The sequence below is a fragment of the Choristoneura fumiferana genome, chromosome 13 (assembly GCF_025370935.1).
Source record: "Choristoneura fumiferana chromosome 13, NRCan_CFum_1, whole genome shotgun sequence".
Classification (NCBI taxonomy): Eukaryota; Metazoa; Arthropoda; class Insecta; order Lepidoptera; family Tortricidae; genus Choristoneura; species Choristoneura fumiferana.
In genome coordinates, this window is record NC_133484.1 from 12562211 (window position 1) to 12589761 (window position 27551).

A 27551-nucleotide genomic window follows, 5' to 3' on the forward strand; every position below is an offset into this window, starting at 1 on the left:
CAACTACTAACATAATATGGTGTCCCAGTTACATGAAATAATTATATATTTTTATTCTCATCATTATCAGCCATAGGACATCCACTGTTAGACCCCCATAGACCTCCCAATATGCTATGTGTAACTATAATATTCAGGTATGGTATTATCTTTTTTTTAATAACAGTATATAAATTTTACCAACACACAATATATACAATAAATAACAAATAGAAAGAAAGGTAAAATAAAAACTAACTTGATTATCTCTATTTTTATTACAAATAAGTTTAATTAACAACTCCTGAAACAAATATTTTACTTGACTAAATTAAAAAAACAATTACAAAACTAAAACTAAACTTAAACTACAAAGTAAAAATGTCGTCCAGATTTTCTGCCACCGGCATTGACCCCAAGACACTGGCAGCATGACCTCTCTGAACTGTTATGCCTAATCTTTGTCAGAGGTAAATGCCAAGGCCAACTCTAACCCTAAAAATCTATATTTACAAATATCACCCAGGTCGCTACTATCGGGTAGGGTGCACATAAGGCTGGCTGCGTTTTCTCGTTATATGGATAATTATCTATATATTAATTTATTGTTTTTCTGTTTGCAGGTGACGATGCAACGATTTGAGTAAGTACTCTAATAATTTGTTATTTACTTAACGAAGCTTTATGTTCTTTGGTGAAGGGAAAACTTATTCGACTAAACAAATATCTAAGGGTCATTATATACATGAATCTCTAATATTGTATTATCTAATCTGTAATTAACTTCGTAAAGTACTTACTTTTCAATTATTTTCTTAGGACATCATGTAAATAATGTATGTCTTTTTAAAGTTATGGAAATGGCTGTATTTTTTTTATTTCATAAAAATATTCTATTAAGCTCAAACCATCCTAAGTCCTTCCGAAAGAACGTGTTGTTTGGGTTAAACTGCTCAGTTGATACAAAAAAAAGCATAGACAAAGCAACTAACGTTGCTCAATCAAATATAAGTTTTTGAGCTCAGTGGGCATTTTGTGAAAATATAAACATGATTCTGATTAAAAATCGTTGATTTGTTATTGTACTTTGATAGTTTTTTTACTGTACCTACTTTGTTTTTTAACTGTGGTTTGATACAAAAACTACCAAATGAATGCAAAAAAATAACCAGCATTCAAAATAGAAATACCTGAAAAAATAATAATTTATGTACTCAATTCAATTACAAATTCTTAAAATACTTTAGACATATACCTATTTAGTTAAATTTGAGAGAAAAACGATTTTTAGAAAAAAAAAGTGAGTGATTTTGTTACTTACTATCGTACACTTTTGGCTAAAAAGTTTAGCTCGACATGTTTCGGGCTAATTCGATTTTTGACAGTGGCAATAAAAACGACGGTGAAAATGCGGGTAGTCGCGCGAGCATAGCGGTGGCGCGCAGTGCGCGTATTGCGGCAGCCGCTGAGTCGTGTTGCTCCCAGGAAGAAGGTCTACGAATTAGCCCGAAAGGATACACTACATAAATACGAAAAACTAAATTCCGAATGTCGGAATCACGAATTTCAAAATACCGATTTTTATAATTCCGAATGTTTTAAAACTCCTAATATGACTATTCCGATTCTTCATAATTTTTGACGACCAGATGGCCTAGTGGTTAGAGAACCTGACTACGAAGCTTGAGGTCCCGGGTTCGATTCCCGTGTCGGGGCAGATATTTGTATGAAAAAACGAATGTTTGTTCTCGGGTCTTGGGTGTTTAATATGTATTTAAGTATGTATCTATCTAAATAATTATACTTATCCGTTGCTTAGTACCCATAACAAGCTTTGCTAAGCTTACTTTGGGACTAGGTTAATTAGTGTTAATTGTCCCGTTATATTTATTTATTTATTTAATTTAATTTATTTTAATTATAAATCCGATTTCTATAAATCCGAAAATTAAAAATATATCTAAGATTTAAAATTACGATTTTCAAAATTGCGAAATTTAGTATACCGAACAATAATAATTCCGACTCAATTATAATAATAATAATCCAAAATGTCAAAAATACGAATTCCGATTGCTATTATCATTACACCGATCAATAATAAACCCCGACTTATTAACATAAGTTGTGTAGGTTAGATTGGCCTAAAACATTAGTAACTGTTATTCATTTTCAGCAATGTGACACAAGGTCGACGGAGGTCCGCTTCGCGGAGCTCCTATTCCGCTCAGTTAATGCGCTTCGCGCTTTGACGCAATTCTAACCTGAATTATGTAATTCCGATTATTTAAAAACACGAAATTTATTTTTCCGAATTTCAATATATCGTTTTTTTATACTTATCCGATTTTTATAACTCCAAAAAATGAAAAACACAAAATGTTATTAGCCCGAAGTACAGTAGGTAGGTATTCCGATTAACAATTTTCCGAAATGACATCGCTTATTCGGAAATATGACATTCGGCAAAATAAACTTCGTGTTTTTAATAATCGGAATCTTGAATTTCGAATCTCGAATTAATCATGAACAATGAACATTTCGAGCTAAACTCGATTTAAGCCGTGAGTTATCCGTTACAATATCATTGTACACGAGTGAGGCGCACGGTATACACGCTTGCCTTGTAAATGTCCATGCCATGCGAACTTTAGCATTACAGTGTATTATTATAACACTCAAGAAAAACCTGAGAATAACAGTCGCACGCAGAAGCTTCTCTCGACTGATGGTAGGTGAAGATGTATATCGAAAATACAAATTGAAACATAGATCCACAGAAAAACTAAAAAAGAGACCAGCGCTGGGAATCGAACCCAGGTCCTCAGCTTTCCGTGCTGCGTGCTATACTGCTAAACCACCACTGGACAGGAGTACAGACACTAATTTCTCCTATGCACCACATATCTCAGCTTGTTTGTTTCTTATTTAGTCACTTAAACAGCGACACTAGCGACATCTATGCTTATGCCTTCATCGAGAAACTTTCAGCACCCTATCGAAACTAACCGCTCACCCGGACAAGAGATGTCGCTATTAACCAATCAAATTAAGATTGGCTTTTCTCAAATTGCTTTGCTTGCTTTGATTGACTTTTTTATAATTTTCTCAAAGAGGACTAAAGCATAGATGTCGCTAGTGTCGCTGCTTAAGTGACTAAATAAGAAACAAACAAACTGAGATATGTGATGCATAGGAGAAATTTGTGTCTGTACTCCTGTCCAGTGGTGGTGTAGCGGTATAGCACGCAGCACGGAATGCTGAGGACCTGGGTTCGATTCCCAGCGCTGGTCTCTTTTTTTGTTTTTCTCTGGATCTATGTTTCAGTTTGTATTTTCGATATACATATTCACCTACCATCAGGCGTGATTGTGGTCTAACAAAATGGTCTTTCAACCAGAACACCATACTTGAAATATCTACGTAATTACTTATCTCTCTGCTAATGCTGTAACTATGTAAGAAAGTAATACCCATTTCTTTCATCCACAGACAATGTAATTGGTTCCATGTTTAAAATAATGTCTTTAAGTACCCACCAATGGCTTCAACTCCATCTCTGAGATTTTGGAATACAAATTTAAATTGAATTAGAAATTTAGCTTCTCAGTGAAGGAAATACATCACCATCATCGAAAACCATTTCATTTTCCAAACCATTTTGTTCACACGCAAACAGATACAGATCGACACAAGACAAGAGAATTACTTACGAGAAGATTTTGCTAAGTGAGATTTACTGCTTCCTGTTGTTGGATGCTCTAGAATAGAATAAGGGACTACAGGGAACGTTGGGCCACGTTAACAAAATATTAATTTTGATAAAAAATAAATGACCTCAATTTTTCAAATTCTATTTAATTTATGAGTACGAGTTAGTTTTGATTGATAGTAGGTACCTCGTAGGTAGAAGATATACTTTCATATAGGATTTTACTTAATCAGTGAGCAACGTCTTTGGCCTCATCTGCACTTACGATCAAGTTACAAATCGCAAGTCAGTTTTAAATAAAATAAAAAGTAGTTATGGTAGAAAAAAATAAGAATTTAATATAGATACAAATACTTACATATTAACGGTTCTAACATACGTATGGGGAGAATTATTTCTACTATCGTGGTGCAATAAATCTATTAAAACCAAGCTACGTGAATTTCACGTTTTTTTTTCGATAAACAAAACAACTTCATCATCACTTTATTACCGTGATAAACTCTAAAACTACCCCACCACTTGCCCACTGTCCTCGAATTTTAAAGCGTCGAATCTATAAACTGCTCGTTAAATCTCGCAGGCGATAGTTGTAAATTTCCTCTGGAGTCGACCACTTTTACGAGGGACAGTCGCCCCGCCCACCTGCGACTTTGTGGCTTGCATAATAGACGCCTTTACAACATCGATCGTCTATAAAATAGGGTGTGATGCGCTGTCGGCTTTCTTTGCGATTGGAAATTTGCCTATTTAAGGCAATCCTTGCCTTTACTAGCGCCCGCGCGAGGCTTTTAAACTGCGGCTAAGAGAAAGAGAAGTCTAAGTGACATCTTAACAGACTTTGAGTTTGTTAAGCCTGATAATAAATGTGGGTGTATATAGTAATTTATGTGTTTTTAGCAATTTATTTAATATTAGTTGGTAAATGACTTTTGAAAACCAACTATGTACCTAGTCTTATAAGAATTGCACAGTCAGCTTACTAAGTTAAACTAGTCAGAAGCTTTTAAAAAAATACAAAATATTAAAGTGAAAATTGTTTGTTTATAGACACTATTTATTTAAAATAACAGCTCAATATAGGTATGACATTTACAAAACAAAGGGACAGACTTAGTAGCTTTTATTCTGCAGTTCACAATAGCTAATCTTATAAGATCAAAAAGAAAAAAAACCTCTATGTTCCAATGTTCCTCAGTTCACCCAGCACAAACAGAGCTAAACAAAAGTTGTCTATGGTTTAAAACTAGTTTTAATAAAAGGAAATATCTTAAAAAATATTAACACCTTTGAAATTTAATTCATTGCCAGACAACAACATAAAAGCAATTAAGAATTTTAATGACTATTAATGAAATTGATCTAGTCAGATAAAAAATTCTAATTGGAATTTTTACTTTCCAGTAGGAACTGGAAATACCAAGTATTTATAACGAGTATTTTTGTGAATAAAAAAGTGTACTTATTTATAACAGATATTAAATTCCTTTAACTAGCAAGTGATTATGCAATTTTCTGCGCAATATTTACGTTATTAATAATTGAATAATTTTATAGCGTACTTTCTTAATGCGACTTAAAAAATTATATAAATATTATATGTCAATATTAGATAGAACCGCGTAATGACTTTACAAGCTGTTTATCATCAATAAACAATATAAAAATGTCTCTACCGTAAAACAAACGTCCCTAACTGTCCATATCAACCATTCCATACGGTTACGGCAAAAACATCAGAATAACAACATAAAACCTATACTTATGCAATGTTCCACCACACAGCCGTACCACAGACCTGATAAAGCTGAAAAGGCAACTTAAGCCTATAAAAACCATGCACTAAACACACCGACCAATGAAAAAAGTAATAAATAAACAAACCTTTCACACCGTAAACGATTTTATTTTAATAGTCATAAAGTTTGGTATTCCACGTGCGCCCGCTGCGGTTACGACCCGCGGGATGAATGAAACGTGCGACGAAGACGGGAACGTCTGTCGGAGCGGGATGAGTGATACCCGTTCAACCACGTGGCCGACGTAAAGCAAACTGGAGCAATTCTTTTTGAATGATTTTTATAACACCGTTTAGTGGGCATTAAATAGGTTTTATGGGTCGTTTTGTGTGGACTTCAAAATGTTACGGCCTGACGTCATTTATTTACAATATAAAGTGGTCATATCATTTTTGTTTTTAATGTTACTGTTGATTAATTATTCTACCTTTAAGTAAAGGCAAAAAATGGGAAGCATTATTCCAAATCAAATATAATATTTATTTTCCATTTTTATATTAAGTAATGAAAAACTTGTCTATAATTCTAAATAGTGTGAAGGAAACCCATAATTACTTGCAAACCAATATTAGGTACTAAATAAAACCATATTAAATAAAGTAAAATTAATCTTATTGAATTTGTAAAAGTAAGTTAATTTAAAACAAACGGTGCTAAATTTGCAATAATGCCTGTAATACCTACATTGCCGCGTACCTGATTAGTTTCATTCAATTAGTAGCTTACCTATTTCGAAAAGAAAATGCATACATGTAGGTACTTACCTACCTAAAAAAATATATTTGTCTAATAGAATAGTGTAGGTATTAATTATTGTTCTGTAGTGTAAAAATTAACGTTTTATCTTACGAAAGAAATGCACTAAAAAAGTAAATAAAATTCAAGATTTTATTGTATACTTTCCACTATAAAATAAAAATTGGTTCATATACATAATATATTTTGTTCAATGAAATATTAAATAAACAATTGGTTTTGATAACTGGTATTTTATTTCCATTATGCGTAGCACATTAAGCAAAGTGAATTAATTTTTATTTTAGAAAATAATTGCTGCGTTGCGACCAATTATTGATAAATTACCTTGCACTTTACCTGAAAATTAAACAGCTACAAAACAATCCAAATCACTAATTCCGAACTTAATGGTGCAATTTTGCTTAAAGCCATTCAGTTTGACATTTAGAAGTGCCGGAATGGTTTGTGATTGGCGGTGAATGTTCTACACGGGATCACTATTGGCGTAGACGAGGGGTCCGCGGGGGTGCGCGGGGCCCGGCGCCATTACGAACAATGGCCGTCGGAATGGTCGTTAGCGAATAGCTTTTATCTCTTTCTAATATAAGCTACGCAGGTAGGGATTAATGAGACGGAGAGGGTTCCGGCGGGTCGCGCTGCATTTGAGTGCGTCTCGCTCGCACGCTCGCGCGCCTGCTCGGGCGGCGGCGGCAACGCTCGCCACGACGCGACGGGGAATTCGGAGTCGTAGAGCCTCATACGCGGGTCATAAACGATTCGCGGCCATAGTAGAGGTGCACGCGCGAGAATCGATCCGAATCGCCCGGCGATAAACGCATCTCCCGCGAGGCGATCGTCGCGCGCCGCGTCGCCGAGCGATGAGTTCCAAGTTCATCATCGATAGCATGCTCCCGAAGTACCATCAGCAGTTCCACCACCAGAACTTGTTCGCGGGGGCGGGCGCGTCGCCGATCGAGGCGTCGTTGTCTTCGTCGTTGTCTTCGTCGCTGTCGACATCGCTGTCGTCGTCGCTGTCGGGAGGGCTGGGCGCGGCGGCGCTGGGCGCGGGCTCGCCTGGTGCTGGGAGTCCTCAGCGCTCCTCTAGTTCCTCATCTGCGTCCCCGGGTGCGCCTGCAAGGATGTATCCTTACGTGTCGCACCATCAGCAGTTCGGTGGGTCGGTGCCGTTTTCTGGGGCGGGGTTATCCGCGGATGACAAGAGCTGTCGGTACCCGACGTCTGTGGGTGCGGATCCTATGTACGCGTTGGGGCAGCATAATGGTGGAGCGACGGTGTCAGCAGCATCGGCGAGCATGGCGGCGGCGGCGCAGTTCTACCATCAGGCGGCGGCGTCAGCGGCGTCTGCGGCCTCCGCGGCCTCGGTCGACGCTATGGGCGCCGCCTGCTCCCAGCCCTCGGCTCAGCCCCTGCCCGACATACCGCGGTACCCCTGGATGTCCATCACCGGTAAATCATTTTCTCCTTGCATGAGTTTGTCGATCCTATTCTGTAAAAATAGTGTTTTCAGTTATATTTTATTTTTGTTTTCATTAAAATATTTTTTTAATCAGTACGTAGACTATAGTTGAATGTGCTCATCATTTTCTACATTATTTATTTAGGTTTGCCATGCTTTAAATGTAGTACATTCGTTCCGTATGCTAAATTACCGATCAAAACAATAAAATCTAATAGGAAATATTTTTATGTCTAAGAAGGTAAGTAATTGGGTACCTAATGCTTCATAAATACTAGTAAATAATAAAGAACTTACGTTAATTAATTACAATTTCATAAAAATATTTAAATCTCATTTAATTTTGATACCTGCTTAAGCATTTTTTTGAACAATTAAACCCTTTATTAGGTCAATAATTACTTTAATGTCTACCTCAGATAACTTTAAATCGCACAGGTAGAAATAAATAGGTAGGCACTACTCTTTTTAATTCGATACTATACTAACCCATTAAAATTAATTATAATTGGGCAATTAAAAGTATCAGATAACTTTATGTAATAATAAATAATAATTCATCATTAAGTTATATAAAAGTAATAAAATAAGCCATTAATAGGTATTGTTATTGTCAATATTTTGGTCATTATTGATTAATTGTAATTACCCATTCAACTGTTTTACAGGTTACGCTGTATATCTACTAAAATAAGAGGAACCTTTAATACCTGCCTAAATACCTATAAGTACATACTAAAATTGAAAGAATAGACCTGACATAATTGCCATCATAAATGAAGCCTACAATTAATTAAATAATTATATTATAGGCAGTTATTACCGAGTTCGTAAACGATTAAATTTATTACAAAAATGCATTAAGTAAAGTATGTACATTCATTTTAATTAAAATCACCTGGTACTACATTAATTAAATGCACGGGATGCCAACCTACCAAGAAATAAATAAAGGTATGACTAAAATTTGGTTCACAATTATTATTTTGCATAAAGAATTGTACTTTCGGTATCTACGTATTTTTATTTAACATTTAGGTATAGCAAAAAGATTTAGTTCCCGCCCGTCGGGCCATCTTTTCCGACGGCATTTTGGGCAGAACGTAGATTCCTCATTAATATCATCTAATTACCTAGTACAATTTCAAATTAGTAACAAAACATGTTGGTAGGTACTGGATATATTGATTTATAGATTGTGTAAGTAAGTATACTAATGGTAGGAAAATTTTCTTAGGTAGAGTCAAAATTCTAGTAATTTAAATGTCTAAGAGCTGCTGCTTTTAACCTGGATCAGATTTACAAATTTATAAGCATAAAAAAACTGCTTTCCTTTAAATAATTATAAAAGGGCCTCCCATTATAAATCAAAACTAAAATATACTCCCGCAGAGTAATTAAAATCGGAATTATTCGTACAAACTATGAATAATAAAACGATTTTGCATTTTAATTGCACGTCTGAATTCCGATAAGGTAATTTTGCAGTCGTAAAACTAACCTACGCCAAGTAAATGTTAGGCAAAATTTTACTGCTGCTATTTTAGACAATGCCTGCTACATAACTCCTGTGGGGTCCACTTAGTACTCTAAAACGGAGGTCCATTACAGGCACTAAAACGCCTGTACGTTTTGCATACAATGGTAGATACAATTATTTTTATTCGCGGTTTATGGCTTAAGCCTTAATAACGTATTTTGACATAAGAATGAATTTTGAAAAATGTTTACGGTAATTTGAACGTGTAACTACGTTATACATAGATACAAGCGACAATCGTAAAAAAATGGTTCTAGATTAGCGACCCAAAAAACAAAAGCAGTTTACACAAACTATTAGACAAGTGAAAGTTAGATGTAGAGCAAATAACAGATAGGTACAAAGGAAAAGTTAACTAATCAAAAGAGAAAACAATTAGCAAATGGGTATGATTTTATCGATCACCTAATAAATGCATTTTTGGTCACCTAATAAATAGGTAATATTTGTTCCTAAAATATTAGATCTGTCACCTAAATTGAATCATCAAATAATATTAAAACGGTAACCTAAATATTAATTAAAAATTACTTGGAAATAATATCGATCATTAAATAATTTTATTGGGTTTCAAGATAGTAAAAGTGTCACTAATACTGAATCACCAAGCAATATAAAAATGTTTACCTAAAAAATAATTTTTAATCACTGAAAAATATTATTAATTATCAAATTACGTAGCAGTCATGCGGTTGTCCCTTTATCTGGCCTTACGTTGCGTATTAGTTTAGTATGATGGTGATGATAATGATTGGTGATGATCATTGAGGGTGATGAAGATGATGATGGTGATGATGATGGATGGTAATTTGAATAAATTTAAAATAACGAAGTTTCATGCCGTATGTATTAGCAAAAAATGGTCGGTTCTGGCACTTCGCCGGTCGCTACCGCGGCACGCTCGCTTCGCTCGCTCGGCTCGCGCACTGAGGGTCGCAGTTCTACATAATACCTTCTCGCTTCGCTCGTCGTCGTACCTAACCAGGCCTGTGGTATATTAGGTAGAAGCATTTAATTAAGGTACAGATCTATTTACCTATAAGGTGACAGATCTATTATTTTGGTGATTGAATTTTGATGATCAAACTATAATTTAATTTTAAGATACAGGTTTACATTATTCTGATGACTCATACTTAGAAACAGTTTTGATTAATATGATAACTAATATATTTCTTAGGGATAGGTGTTATAATTAGGGTATTGCCGACACATCTAAAATTAGGTGACAGAAAATTTAGTTCCCTTAGCAAATTACTTGTTTAATTAGCTGTTACAAATAGAGTTTAGACAATACTTATTATAAACAAATTATGCATACAAAGGTATTTTCTTGGCTGCCGAGCTGCCTGCCTTAAAAAGAATAATAATAGGTTCAATACAAAATAAATTCCGAGACATATGAAACAAAACGAGCGAATTTCTAATTATACGTATTATATTTTTATTTGAAATCCGACTAAGTTAGATGCATAACAAAATTCTAATCATTTAAAATCACTTTAAAACAAAAATCATTTTTCTTTAACCTGGTATTTTGATAAATTCACCCATTATCTTACCAAATTTATATTTTGCTAATGAATGTCACATTGAAGTTCACGTCTAAAGAATGTTGCTCTCTGTTCATACCTATAATTATAGGTACACCTATACCGGTATATAAAGGTAGGTAGGCACATACACCTATTTATTATTCAGGTTAGCATATTAGGTTATGTTTTCAATGTAGTTAAGTACAGTCGAACAAATTGAATCATGACCCAGGAAACTTTTAATAATCAATTTCATTATGATTTCTTTGACAAAAGTATGAGATGTCAACATGAAATTATTAGTAGCACAAAGGTTCCACTCTGGGTCTTGTATTAATATTTCATTTGACTGACTATATCATCGGTTTAAGCTTTAAAGTTACTTTCGACATTTGATACTTGGACAATAAACTACTCTAGGTAGAAAATTAGGTAGACTCTCCCATACCATCCCATACATAATTTGGTCAAACAAGAGACATCTAATGAATTATTCGTGAATATTACATGAACGTATTATGAAAAACGGTGTGTTAAAACATTTCATTTAGCTTAGAAACGTCCAACCTTCCTGGCACATGTCAGCTATCAATAACGGTGACATATAAAATACCTCATGATCAAAGCCACTGTAACATAATAACAGCGTCGTAGCTCAGTGAAATTATATAAAATGGCCTATAATCGACTTGTTTTTACTTTGAAAATGACTATTATTCTTGATTTGTTTCTAATGTTGGGGTATAAAAATGTCCCAAGCGATGCAGGGAAAAATCTGTCACGAGCAGACAGAAATATCCGAGCAGGTGCACATGTGACGCGGTTTGACACACGACGGCTGAAATTAAAATGGCGGAGAAGTAGGCTCGTCGACAGTTATTCCTCGTAACGTTTAGTTCTACAATAATTTGACAGTGAACGTACTACGTTCAAAGTGTGTTCAAAAGTTAGTTTGAGTTTGAATGAAAATTTAGTGAGTCAATGTTTATTTTTAGTCGTAGAGTGCACGTACCACGGCGTCGAGCCCATGTGCGCGGACGCACGCGCGAACCAACATGGCCGCGCGCGGCCAATCAAACTGCGCCATCTTTTATATTCAATCATAGACTATTTCTTTACGAGGAAGAGTCATAATCATTATGGTTTAAGAAATTCGATACAGACTTTCTTGTAGTGGAACACCGAATGACATTCTAGATATTTCAAATAGATTACAAACGTGTTTTTGAAAATTTTTTGAGCGTAGAGCTACTTAGTAAAGCGTGCTAAAAAAATTAAATTATTGTCGTCGATAAAAAGGCTGTAGGATAAGGTGACTGAGGGGCAATAAATTATGGACAAAACATAAAACACGAATAAAAAAATAATTAGATACCTATTTGAGCCAATTAAATTCACTTTGTGTTATCGGGACTGGTTTCAAAAATTCATTTTGTACCTTATTTTTTGCATTAACTACTTAGACTTGTTCTGATAAAGAAGGTTCTTCAAACTTAAACATATATATCTAAATAAGAGAATCACCAACTGCTACCAAATATTCACTAGATAGTGGTGTAAATATCCAATTTAAAATAAAATTGAAATAAATAGTACCTACCAACCTACCTACCAATACTTCTTCGAAAAATATCATGTGATGACATTATTTATAAGAAATATTTTTCTGGTGTAAACTAAGCTTTATTAATGAAAGAATTATCTTAATTTTGTAAATTAGAACAAAAAAAGCAGTTTTAAAATATAAAAGTAAAGTTTTTTTCTATTTACAGACTAAACTTGATAAAAAAATATAAATAATTCACATAAAATTCGAACTTAAAAAACCCTGTGCGGTGCGGGTACCTATTTTATATATTCATGAATAAGGCTACTAGGGATTCGGTATTTACAGTAGTTATTAAGGTATATATGTAATAAATGCTCCATGAGAGCAAATAAATCTGCCAAAAACCTTCAATATCCATCGAAAATAAAACCTCTTTGAACACCTACTTAATAATTTATGATATTAACAATGTTGCCAACATTCCCAAAATAAATTATACACAACTCCATAAGAACATCATTATCTGAACTCAAGAAATATGAGGCTGATATGCACTTGAGTTTACCTTTTAGGGATCGCTTGCACTCAGAGCACTTTTGTTCTGCCTTACTTTTTTTCAAGTTTTGGGTACTGATAGAAAGCGGTTATCAACAGATTTATATGTCCCGATTACTTATCGTGTTATTAAAACGGTTTAAAACTCATTTAGTTGGTAATAACGAGTATAAGCGGCTGAAATAATTAAGTGATAGGTGCGTTGGCTGTAAAACTTTCATTGTATTCGCGGTTTTATTGTAATGAAAGTAAAGGAAAGATTATTTACTTATGAGAAAATATAGGAAAAAAAATACAAAACCCTCAATTATTTTCACCTTACACAAGAACCAAACACAAGAATTTGAACCAGTAATGCTCTAGAAGAAATTCATATAAATTGGTAAATAATGTTTTTTAATAATTCCTATTGATCGTAAACGCTTTTGATTTGAGTGACTTTAAGTAACAATCGTTTATCTTCATCTATCACTCTGACTTTTACCTGGGTCAGACACAGACAAAATAAGGATTTTGCTATAACAGATTGATTAACTTTATATAAACTTAAGAGACAGTAATTTCAAACGTGATGTTGCCTTCATGGCATTAACTGAGCTTCCAAGTAGGCATATAATTACATAAATGTATGTGCAATTCAGTCTCATTGAGTACTTTGTACCTACTTACGATGTTTTACTTTCGTACTTATAGTTGTTTAATAATTATTGTGATCAAAACTGAAAAGAAAAACGAAGTTTAACTACTCACAGCTATCTATAACCGTAAACAATATTTAACGAGGGTAACAACTCCCACGCTTCAGTTCAAAAACTCTAAGCAAAGCACGAATACATATTAAGCATGTTGGCTGATTCCAACGAATTTTTTCCCATAAACTAAACTTTAAATTTACGCGGCTCAAACAATCCCGCAAACAATTAACCTTTTCGTTTAATTTTCAATGCAGATTTAAAAAAATTCGCAGGCTGGTTTAATCGCACGTATTTTTATACATTGTTTTAAAATAATAGCTATCAGCTTAATGATATAATGACTCTATCAAGGCATTGGAATCGCGTGCCGTTACTCTTGCGTAGGCGGTTTAAAGTGACTATAGTATACCCATATCCAAACTGATATGCAAAATAATAGATTTATATCTATAGCAGTTTAATAATATGAATAAAACAAATTTGCAATAAAAATATATAAAAGCTACCTATATCCAAAATAAAGAGTTACAATACAATACATCACAATACACGAAGTTATAAAATCCCAGTTAAGATCTGTTTATCTTTAAAAAATCCTATATAGAAAATTTACTTAGGTACTAAACAACTGATATATGACTGGTAGATAATTTATTTAAGAGTTAAAGTGCTTATTTAAGACAATTATTCTCCAATTTCTATCTGTTTGTTAATAGTAAATAGGTCCCGCATCAGATTCATTAGTCATACAAAAGTATTATTGATAACCAATTATATAATTGTAACTTTTTGTTTTTTTTGTTTTGTAATGGGTCAGAAACGTATACTTAGTTCCACATAAAATATAGTAATCAAAATACATTAAAAGAAAACTTATAGGATTAGTAAATTAAGAAAATACAAAATATTCATAGGACTAAAACTACTATTAAATTAAAATAACTAAAACTTTAATTAAAAAAGAGAGGTGGGCCTCTTGGCATGGTGCCCATAACGCAGGCATGTTTTGTTATACTTAATAAGTATTTACTAGTGAGTACCTAACAAATAAATAAATAATGTCATATAATATAATTTATTTGAGAAAAAAGTACAAAATCACTATGGCGATTACTACAGTCTAATTGATCGGCCTAAGGTCGAGTTTGGAAAAGAGATACGATGCATGCAGTGATGCATGTGTTGCCACTCACATCGTGTTTTATTTAAAAAGAAGTAAATATATAAGGAATAATGATTGTCGTTATTAAAATGGCTTTCTAAAAAGAAAGGAGAGGAACGGTGTTTACAGGAAAAACTTAGTACAGTCGAGTTCATAAACTAGTTAGCAATAATTTTATCATAAATATCTGAACACGACTCTATTGTTAAGGACGTAGAAGCGTGTTCAGATATTTTTCATAACATTTTTGCTCACAACTTCTCGACTATACTAGAATGGCATAGTAAAGTACCTATAACTGAGAAACCATTAATGTGCTACAGAAATGAATGGCCCGTATGAAATCACTTGAGTAATTCTTCTACAACATTATATTCTATATCGAACATTGTAGGTCAAGAAGTGTTTTAATCGGTAGACACTAAATAAAATAGCAATTTTAATAGAAATTTCAATCTTTAACATCAAACGCCAAACAATAGGACCAAAAAACAAATTAACTACCCATTGTTGGTACTTAATTGGCCGTTTCTTATGTAAAGATATTCACTTAATTGCATGATTTTATTTCAATTTACTTTATTGTTACGACTGTGTTTTACATAATAGTAGCGCTCGTAAAGTATTGTCTTTTACTTTGTAACTATCTAGATATTTGAGTAACTTTTGACTTATAAGATATCTATCCTTACTTCTTTCTATCGCTTGTACTTACAGATGTAAAAAATAGATACTTTTTCACAGTGTAATATGGAGTTGTATTAATACTATTTCAAACATATTTACTTACAATTATTTGACCTGCTCACTTTATCTGCCCACTTTATGTCCATTCATAATTAGACAAGCTAAGTACATTATAAAACAAATATGAAACATTTTGGCCTCTGTGTGGCAACTGTTACACGTCAAGCAAAATGTTTGCATGGGTATCATCCTACCACAGTATGAGTTTTTGCATGTATTTTGCGCTTTAATTTTGATTAGATAGTTCATGAAGTACCTAATGGGTATACAAACTGTATACATTTTTTAAATGTCCATATACGTTTACTATACACATATACGATTAATATACTTGGGGACGTATCAAGATAAGTTTATCTATATGGTGCATGACTCTAGCCGAAACAGTGAACTTCCAGTACGATTGATAATAGATTTTCCATTTCCAGATTGGATGAGCCCCTTCGACCGCGTGGTCTGCGGTGAGTTTAATGGTATTTATCGTTTCAAATTTATTTTCTTTTAGTTTTAAGTATATTTAGTTTAAAATTAAAATGGTGGTTAAACGAACGCTATTGAACATCATGAAGATAACATTAACCGAGGAAACTACACGCATGTATACAACGGCTGTTGTATACATGCGTATACATTAACATCTATTTATTGTATCCAATCCATGAATTCACAATAATTTAGTGAAGAATTGCCATCAACACCCAACTGTAAAATTGCAATCGTTTTACCACATCTTAAACGAATCTTAAAATAAATGCACTTTAGGTGGTTAAAAAAGAACATTAGTGTACAAAACTATTGTACATTTATTTAAAAGTTCGTTGGCTCAAAGTCAAATGTTCGATGCCTTGTGTACCGTTCTGTTGCAATTATATTCATTTGTCATGGCTTCATCGAAATACTTCGAATACCTACTGCAATAATGGGTATCATTATTTCTTAAATTTCGACGTGCTACAACAACACGAAGTATGAGATTCAATACGCAATGCAATAAAAATAAATGTTATGTCCAGAGACAGTACTAAACAAATTAGCTACGGTTTGCAATTTTGAAGCTCAATCTTCGTAGCTGCGAAGTAGCTACAACGTGTTAGCCTAATAAAAAGACGGGTACCAGGTTTTAGTCTATTAGCCTGTAACAAATTTTATGTACCATCTTAGAATTTTAATGGCTCACCTGTTATTATCTGTTCCTCCTACTACGATCTTAAATCGTGAGTTCTGGCAAAACTGTTGTATTGCGTGCCAATACGGTCACGGTGAATTTCGGAAGCGACACGTTGCGTTTTTTAGACGTAAAAAATGTTGAAGAGCAATTCAGTTCGCAAAAAAATGGCAAAGGGTTTCAGTCTCAATAAAGCACAACTTTCTCTTCCAACAATAGCAAATAGTGGGTCACTATCTCACAAACCGAACAAGTTAAGGTAAAGCACAACTAGACAATGAGCTTGCGCTTTCCCCGTTCTGTCAAAACAATTGCACAAAGGGTTCACGGCAATGGGTTGTGCAATTTTTTTTCGGTTCAAAAATAGCGATCCTTTGTGTTAACAAGATGTTTACAAATAAGGTGCGAGTCAAAGGGTTTTAAATCATGCTGTCGATAAGTTTAAAACAGGCTTAGAACCGGGGCCATTGTTTTGTTGGCACGGTCGCAAATTGCTTTATTACACTCTTTGCGGTCGTTCTGCGAAAGTTGATATTGCCAAAATCGCAGTCAAAACATCGTTTGTTTATCACACTGAGTTTTTGACCGTGTCGCTAACAGGGTCGTTTAGATCTGCTAGTCCAGCTGATCTTAGAATTTCTAAAATTAAATTAAAACATATCTATTAGCTCACATTTTGTTCTGTACACTAAGAAACACGGGAGTTTATTATATGTATCAGTAGCGACATTTAAAATATATTGAAATGAACAAGAAAACCACAAATTATAATCACGTCTATAAAAGCAAATGAAACGCCGGCGTTTCGATTTTTTATTCAACCGTTAATACACCTTTATTATCCATATATTACACGCATTGATTAGCCAAACAAAACAAATTATCCTAACACTTTTAGAGCTTATAAAAGTCATTTTATAGCGCTATAACAATTAAGTCGGAATCACTGTCAATCGTAAGTTCCTCGCTACAAGTGATTGACGTTACACTGTTGTAAAAAAGTTTGTCCGCGAACAATAACCGAGTTGAGAATTGACCATAAAGTGACGACCTTGTGGCTATAAAAATTTAACGAGGCGAGCTCGTTGCGGTAGGTATAGTAAAACAAAGTGCCAGATTTGGGGACGTGACTGTCATAGAAACAGCTGTTTCGACATATGCAAGCCTTGGTGGAAGGAAGCGGACATTACCACTTATTAAAGAGTTAAGGAAACAAATGACTGATTTATAACGTTATCACTTTCACAAGAAGCATAAGTTTTTTTAAACGCATCACTACAATTTCGGAATTGTTTTCAACCCTTTTGATGACAAAGCGGTATTGTTTTGTTTTTCTTTTGAAATACTTTTTGGCATGTGTCAGCCAGTATTTTGACCCGGAATGGTCGCATTCGTCACCAAATAAGCGGACAGTATACGCATGCCAAATAACTGATTTGAATTCATTTGTATGCTGGTTGAGCTGAGTTATTCTGGTTTTATCTTAACTTTCGTTATTTTTAAACAATGACGTCAGGCTAGGTTAAAAAAAAATTAGGTTAAGTGAAAATAGTTGAAGAGGTACCAGTCAGAGTAAAAACAAAATGATAATGGGTACAATAAATTTGTGCCATACTAAAGTAAAAAACTTAAAAATACTTTTAAATAAGCACAGTAAAAATAAGGAAGAAAAAGTTCAACTTTATTTATTTATCTTTTTTATAGCAAACTTACTGTCTTTTAAAGTTAATTTTGATGGGTTTGGTTCACATAGTAACTAGATTGGTAGGTAATGATAATAAATCGGCATAAAATATACATATATTCATAACTTTAGATAAATAAATTTTCTTATTCATATTCATATTCTTACTTATTTCCTTTTGTCTTTGGGATTTCGGCGGTCAATTAATTTTTATTATCATTATTTATAGCTAAGATCACTGAATGATAAAGATAGTATGTCACTTTAACAAAATAACATATTCTGCAGAACCATGGTAGATTAAAGAGGATTCTAACAAATTTCAGTAAATTTTCATAAGTTTACAAGTATTACCTACCTCTAGCTATACCTACTCTGGCTCAGATAATTCTTTGTTAGTAAAACTCAGCCTAATTCTACTTCTAAGATTGTTTCAGTTTATTCATTTTATTTTTTGTAACCATTTATACTATGATCTTTTACAACGATACTATTTTATTAAAACCCATTGGATGAATCAAAGATGTAATCATTATGCGCTCCTCCTATACTTTTAGACTTCATGATTAAATAAGGAAGCATAAAAATCAGGAGTATAATTCCAATTATTCAAGCAACAACTTAACAAGCTTTGGACGTTAATTGTATAAACACAAGGTTTGAATTGGTCCCCACTTCGCTATGTATGTCGGTAGGCCTCTACCGGATAACGCCAATTGGATTACATACATTATATTGGCACAGGGAATTCTTGAAATAAACTGCTTTAGGTATTTTATTGTCGCCTTTTTACCCGCTGACAAGTTCAGTACTGTTTTTATTTTTATTTGTTCTGCAGTAAAGTGCACTATAAACCACCTAGGTCGGCTCTTTTACTTCGTGATTTCCTCAATACATAGCCGGTCTGTTTTTAATTATTTCGTTGTTTTATATTGATTAGTATCGCACTGAATTATTGATTCCAATACGTGAACCGGACCTCATTTCGTGAACTTGAGGCTCTTGCTGACGGATGTCTATTTAAATAACTTTATTTATTTAAATTACGATATCAACTATGTAAAACACGAATTGTTAACTTTTTATTCAATTTCCATTCACTCGGCATGAAATCGAATGAATGTACATAATTCATTATTTATAAAGCATTTATTCTAATCTTGCTAAACAAATTTTCACACGCGTGCCTACAACGGATGTATTTAACAATAGCTGCAGTAGGTAGTGGTAGCAAAAAAACTATTTTTAAACATTTGACTTTTCACAATATCAAACTTCAATTTGACCTTTACCATTAAAAACCACGCGTGTGTAGGTAGGTATAATATATTTTGTTGTTTTTGCATTCTCTGTTGACGCTACACACCCACCTTGGTAGCGGTACAGTCATCTGTCTACGTTTACTTAGAATGCTGCTTCAGTCACCTCGTCCTATGAATACATCAATAATTTAATCCGCTGTCACTTGTTTTACATACTACTTTGCAAGTCGTTTGTTCTTTTATCCATCATTTCACGGTAACTGCTAACATATTCGTAACGACGTAGTAAAGCTATCATTAATCACAAATGATGATAACTTACTACATAGATATTTTTTCTATTGAAATGAAATGAAATGAAATTACGTATAACGTAATAATGAAATGTATTTTACGCTTAGTTGTTTACCTTCTACAACAAAACGTTAGTACCTACGGTTTTGCGGTAATTTTTGCCGTAAGGAGAGAAGTTATTAGATATCTCGTCTTGGTTCACCCGTTGACATTTTAATGAATATTATCTTTATGTTATATAAATAAATACATATTAATAAGGAATTAAGTTTCACTGGTTTTACCTTACGTACTTGTATGAAATAAGGGTAAGGACATGGTAACATTTAGTTGCCCAGTGATAAGTTGGTAACCTATATACGCATCTTGATAAAAGTATTATATCAAAAGCTAAGTCCGTACTGACTGGCTCATCAAAACCGCGTCTAAACCCTTAGACTAAAAAAGCTAAAATTTTGCGATGTAGACAGTGAATAAGGATGGGTATTGTGAAATTTCTACGATCGAAGTCATTGTAGTATTTTATTAAGCGAATTTTAGTTTCTCAGGGCTAGATAATTACGAACCAGCGCATTGAACACCAAATATAGAACTATATCTGTCTAATCAGTAAGCCGACCGTATAGTAGAGGGAGATGCCATTACGCGTAATGTCTGAAAATTATGGAATTCTTGAGCAAGTCCGACGAACTTTCAAAGCTTAGCCAAAGTACATAGTTTATTTCTCCTCTAAGTGCTATATGTTAGTTTTGATGTTTGAGTTGTCTGCCAGTTCTAGACAATTTATACTGCATGGTATGGAGTCGCAGATTGGTAAAATTTCTCTGATTGAAAAATATTTTATTCATTTTGTTCCTTTTGTTCAAGGCGGGCTGCGGGCTACCGCTCTATGGTTAGCATTGACATAGTTTGTATAATTTGCTAACCATCTGTAAGATTGTATTATTAGTGAAAATAAATAAAATTAGCCAAGTGCGAGTCGAATTCGAAAAACCCTTTGTTAGCAGAGCCCTGCTTCTAAGCAAAATATGTGTCACTATGGCGTCATTTTACATAAATACCCCTGTACAAATGTTTCATTCGTTTTTTAGTTATTTTGACCACTTTTATCAATCACCGCCAGAAATATTCCGAATATTTTTTTTGCCATAAAAGTATCACTGTATTAAGTAAACCAATTTTTAAATAGGTAACTGATATTTCGTTTCACAGTCACCTACCTATTCACTTCATGAAATCTCTGATGCATTTTGCCAAATAAGCAAAATAACACAACCGAACGTCATACCACAGATGTAGGTTACGACTGCAGTAGTTGTGTAAGTTCTCACTAAGCTTTATTTGATGTAGCTTTGGAGCAGTAGTAAACACTTCTAAACTAGGTACACTAGTTTGATCTGACAGCAAGCAGGGAATATCAACAGAGAGCAAACCCAAGCCGGGCTCGCAGCATATCAAACGCCTGCGTCTACCCGATAACAAGCCATTCCGTAATCCTATAGGTGCTGATTGCTCTTTAAAGGGATAAATGAAATGCGCACAATTTATTTCTCTATTAACGTTGAGTAATGTATACACATGCCGGCGAGCGGTCTCGGGGCCAAACACCAGACGCTTGTGAAAACATTCTCGCCGAGATTAAAGGTGGACCTGGCCACCAAAGCCACTGTAACTAGACCTGCCTCTTGCCTCCCTGTAATGCGCCCCCTATGTTCAAAGCTCCATTTGGGGGGTCAGTGTTACGTGGTCGCGTTTAAGTTTGTTTACAACGGGCTCAGCGTTTCCTACCAGTTTGCATAACTGGAGGGTAGTCTCAATAAAAACAAATTGGCTCGCTGACCAGAGTTGCGCAGTTACACACGTACAAGGAAACCAAGCGACAAGAGATGATTTAATGTTTGGAGTTTTCTAGCTACTTACTTAACTAGCTTGGCTCTGTTTGGCACGTTAAGTTCAAGTAAAACTAAGTTTGAAAAAAACAGTTTATTATTATGACAAATAGCAACGTTTTTTTGGTTGACAATTTGTAGTTAATTTGGACTCTCACTCATAGACATAGAGCATAGCTTTACGAAGCGACCGTATGATCGAGGCTACCATATCATAATCGGCGCGGGCACAAAACTGTTTTTTTTTATATAGTTTAATAACCCCTTTATTAATAGATTCATGGTTTTCGCAACCCAAGCAATTTTTTTTTAAAAACCAGGAGAACAATTTTCTGGCTAAGAAAGTGAGTAAGTTACAAAACTACAGCACAAATGTTATTTTTAGCTTATCGTGGAAAATTAATTAGGTAGGTAAAGTACAGTAGTAAGTTTCTACTATAGTACCTACGCAAGTTTTTACTACTTTTGAGTAATATTTTCGAATGACCGTATTTCAAAAATCAGTCGCCAATTAAATTTTACATTGAATTGGATGTACAGAAAATGGAATGAAAACCTCAGCATCAACGTACTTAAAAAAAACTACGTAGTTAGTTAAAACATAAAAACAGCTGTTTACAGTATGTAATTTCTTCTCATATATATTTTTTTCCAGTTTGCATACTTTTTTATATCGCATTGGGAAAATGAATGATCTGTAGGGCCCAGTTTGTTTATCGTATAATAAACTGTCATTCTCTCCAACATTGTTGACATAATAATATATTTATAGTTTTGATTCATAACGGCGACAAAATATTAATAAAATTGTGGAATCCGAGGTTACTTAAACTTACGACGAGAGAATGTGTCCAAGGTTTTCATATGATTATTTATTTACTAACATTTATCATGCCAAGAATTTTTTAATCTGAATAATCATGCCGGCGACACGACAAGCCATGCAATATTTTCTATCATTTTCATAAATCTGGTTTTCAAATCTACACGCCGTAGAATTCCGTACATCATTGCAGGTTGCAGGTGGTAGGACCTTGTGCAAGGTCCGCCCGGATTGCTACCACACCATCTTGCTCGCTAATCCTGCGTGAAGCAGCAGTGCTTGCACTATTGTGTTTCGGCGTGGAGAGTAAGACAGCCGGTGAAATTACTGGCACTTGAGGTATCCCATCTTAGGCCTCTCGGTTGCCAACGCATCTGCAATCCCCCTGGTGTTGCAGATGTCTATAGGCGGTGGTGATCTCTTACCATCAGGAGACCCACTTGCTCATAGAGATCGATTTCAATCCACTAATCAACTAAATTTTGATTGACAATTTCCTCTATCGAAATTTAGTTGTTAAATTAATACTTAAATTGATATTTAATAAGTATCTCAGTTATTGCAAGTTAATGTTCGTTATGATTATCAATTTATTATACTGGCTAGGATTTTTTATCTATTTATAACTTAATTGAAGACAACAGAAAAAACTAAGCGATAAGTATTTTTATAAAAACGATCTCAACATTTTGAACGTGGTAGTATTAATTAGAAATTATTTATTCACGTTTATTATGGTTTATTGTACCTTAGCTCACCTAAGCAAAAATACAGTTATTCGATTTCTGGTATGGCCAGCGCAATTTTTTTTTAAAATATTGATTATGTTATCTAAATTTTTTGCACTGGCAATACCTGATGGCATTTAGCTTTTACATAGGATTTGGCAAATTCAAGAGGTGTTAACTATTATATTAAACGTGAAAATGAGTTTTATTAACCGATATAGCCATTGCCTGTCATTATTCATATTAGAGAGTAGGTAGAGCACGCACAATCCTATAAAAAGTACGACACCAGACGAGTACGATAACAGGTCTCAATTTTTTAGCTTTAATTACATTTCACATGCAGCTTGAATACCTACCTATATTCCGGTGAAGTAGATACTTAAGTTAATGGTTATAACAAGAGTGTGATTACGCATTGACCTTAATTCTAGTTTATTAATATTCAGTTTAGAACGGTAAGTGAGACTGGATAATTTACCTACCTACCAATGATTGCTACAACTTCGAAATGTTCTTAACTGAGTAGTGATTAGGTATTTAATTTTAAGTTTTTTTTTCAATGGCATGATTTTCTGAAAATATTGCTCACTGCGCAAAATGTTTTCATGTTTTATACGAGTATACCTACATTATCATGATAAAATCCAAACCAAATTAATCTCACAATTCCAAGTTACGTTAATTTTTATTTTCATGTATCTGTTATTCAACAAATCCGTAAAAACATTTATTTTGACACAAGAAAGTAATGGAACACGTAAATGTAACTCCAGAACTCCCTAAAGAAAAGTCGTAGTCGTAGCTCCAACTCTTGCGCAGAATTAATTTGATTACAATCGCGTAGCAGGTTTTAGATACAAATCTTGATATACAACTAGGTTGTAAGGGCTATAAGGGCTTTATATGGGTTGGGTAGTAGTCATACAATGTTGCAAGCTGTATAACACTTACATTTATAATGATTTAGCGTTTATAGTAGCTTCCAGAAACTCCAGCATGACCGTTAAAGTTTGTTAAGTAGGTAGTTGCTACTTGATTTCTGATAGTGTGTCTACTACAAGTTATATGAGTGGATAGTATAAGACTGAAAACTAGAATCTTGTTGAGTACCTAAATCAGGTCAACACCCATTTTTGACACTTTTTTACTCGACTGCCCGAAGGAGAGTTATGTTTTTGGAGAGCTTTAACTTAATAGTGAAGCACAAACGAACCGTACTGTCGAGCATATCATTAATGCTACTTTTTAAACAAAGCATGACATTTGAGCAGTTCAATGCACGCCGTATTTTAATATAATATAAGGCAAGAACGACTGCAGTAGTACTAGCATAAGATAAAATCTGCGTCACAGCTCTTTTATTTGCCGTTTACCACTTGACGTGGGACAAGGTGTGCGATTTCTATCAGCACGTTCATGCTAGGCCTGGTGCTGTCAAATAAAGATTTTATAATGTACTTGAATGTGGCTTCAACTCGTTCGGATAGGCTATGTGGAATCTGCGAAAAAAACTTAAAGAAGACTTGAAGAGATGTAGCGGCATTCAATTCGCATTCAATAAAGTTGCAAATACATAGGGGAGACTGGGCAGGAAAGTATCATCTGGTACTTTTACCTTGATATTTAGTCAGGTATCATAATTTGATAAAGTGAAAGTAACATTATAATTATAAACCTTATCCAGTTTTTTCAGTTTGGTATCTCAATTTACTGAATAAGGTATTATTCATCTGTATGAAAATAGATGTAGGGCTGAAAGTAACAAAATATTTATTTTTAGTAAATATGACGTGACGCATATTATTATTATTATAAAATTAATACATTTTTTGTTACAAAGCTTTGCTTTAGTGACACATAATCACTTGTAATATATGTGTGTTGACTGGTACTTAATATACGTAATAAGTAATAATCTAAAAAAATAACAAAATCTAACGTAATAAAACTATGGTGCACGTCTTAAGCATAAGTACTTTTCGATCTTGTCATACCTATATAAGCATGTAAAAATAAGAACAGATTTAGAACTTTAACCAAACAGAAACTTACAATTAAGCTTGAATCAGGTGGTATGAGAAATATCGTGGTGCCGTGCATTGCCGTCAATAGTCGATAAGTTTTAAAATCATAGCCGCGCGGCCAAGCGATGTAACGGAATCGCGATTATGTCTCAAGTTTTAAATACAGCTTCATATTATTCATGTTCCAGTTCGTAAAAAAATACTTGAACACACACGACCTACCAAAACACGCGCTTTGTACTAAGCATACATGTACTAGTAAACATAATGAGTTTATTATACACTCCGTTTTAATTACTAACTTTGAAATTCCCAATAAATAAAACTACTATTGTATGCGTCGTGCGACTTGGAAATCTGTGCCGTCTAAAAGAAAGAGTTGCCGACCAATTAAGGCGACATTTAAGTATTTAATTCCCACTAGGGAATTAAATTGCAATTTTATTTTAGAGCTGCTTAATTGTGCTTGCAAGTTTGATGCTTTGAGTATGCCGCTACTTTACTTACTGCTTTCTAGCACATTTGAGTCGGCGTACATTTTAATGACTTTATCTTCTTGATACTGTGATGACATCCGCGGTACGCTTCGTAATAACCACCTTGAGTTATGAATGTAATCCACGCATGTAATAGTTGTATGGAAATTAAAAGCGAGAAATGTTACCAGATACTCTTTAATTATAATGCGGTTTCCAACCACCCACGTGGATTTCAATTCGATCCGGTTTTGGCGAAATAATATAAAAAATACATAGAATGACCATGTGCGATTAACATAGAGGAATTAATCAATGCAGTGGAAGATGTCATATACCTACACTTAAATTAGTTTGCTAATGTCGTTTGGAATTTGAAACCAAAGATCGGTTGTGTTTTTCTTTCTTATTTGAATATTCAGGAAATATTAAAATATTCAGATTGAAAATACCCACCTATCACAAAAAACTGTTGTTATAAGTATATATACAATGTAAGTGAAAATAAATTATGCGTTGAAATATTCCTTAGTTAGCATTACTACTTTATTGGTTAATTTTTCTACGGCGATTAATTATAGTTTTGTAATTAATTTTATGCAGATGCAAACGATCCGTTTCCTTTAGCACTCAACATCAAGATGAGCATATATTTTTGTTTATTCCTAATTTCCTGTAAGCAGAAACGAAAACCTTTGATACATGAAGTTTAGATAAACAATTGTTAATGTCATGACTCAAATAAACACAGAAAGCGGTACGTTGTATGCTCAAGTAAAGAGAAGCTTGATAATCGATAAAGTGGTTCACTTTATTTATCAATGAAGCTGCTTCCTACGCATGCGCCCTCCAAAGTATTTACTTAATTAAAACCATATACCTAAATACGGCTGTATTCATAAAAACAAACGATTATTAACTCGAGTTTTAACGACAGCGACCGTTAAATATAAACTACATCGTTGTTGCACAGGAATACAGTGATATTACACGATTACAGCAGCCACATAAGTTGGTTGCATTTTTTGGACTGTCGATACATTAACAGTTTTACATATAAATTTGCAATTGGTTTTTAATCAAATCCCACATGCAACTACAGCCCTCAAACCCCAAACAAACGAGGTGCCAAATCTGGAATTGTAATTCAGCCGTAAAATTCATGCAATTGATATAATTTTATGTAGCCCATTGTAGCCCTTAGCATTCGAGCGGTATGGCGTAATGTATGTCGGAAGAGGGGGAAGGGGCAAGCCAGGGCAACCGAGGGGCAACCGGGGACAGCGGGTGCGTCTGACATTGAAGAAGTGCCAATAACAGGGGTATAAGTGGGGGGTCGGCAAGGAAGGGCGTTACATCGGTACGAGATCAGAATATTTTGTTTGGTATCTGTACTGTATTCTAAACAACGGATTACAAATGCGGGAGGGTCTCAGGGGTACGTGTGAAGAGCCGATCGATTATGAAAATCTGGCGAAATTATTTTACTTAGAACCTTAACATTTAGGTACTATGTTTTTGAACCTCTTCATAACATACTAAGTATAACATGCGATCATTCATTTATATGAACGTAAAAAACGTTTCAAGATGGGATGGTAACGATTAGAAATATTTTATCGCATGTCACATTACAGGTACAATCGTAGATGAAAATTTTAATAATCGAGTATGTATATTTACATGGGTGTCTTTAAAAGGCGAGTGTAGCACTT

General features: G+C 34.1%; 1 protein-coding gene across 4 annotated transcripts in view; it reads left to right on the forward strand.

Annotated features, from left to right (window-relative positions):
• The first annotated feature begins 6938 nt into the window (after positions 1-6938).
• The window catches only part of LOC141434084 (homeobox protein abdominal-A homolog), a 46078-nt gene continuing 25465 nt past the window's right edge, over positions 6939-27551 (forward strand). Inside the window, exons 1-2 of one of the 4 annotated variants that reach the window (XM_074096363.1) lie at positions 6939-7695; positions 15902-15949. In XM_074096363.1, coding sequence (XP_073952464.1) covers positions 7107-7695; positions 15902-15949 — 637 coding nt within the window. In that variant the 5' untranslated portion in view covers positions 6939-7106. Of the gene's footprint in view, positions 7696-15901; positions 15962-27551 lie in introns of all 4 variants that reach the window. The other 3 variants (XM_074096365.1, XM_074096362.1, XM_074096364.1) reach the window with 3 other exon arrangements.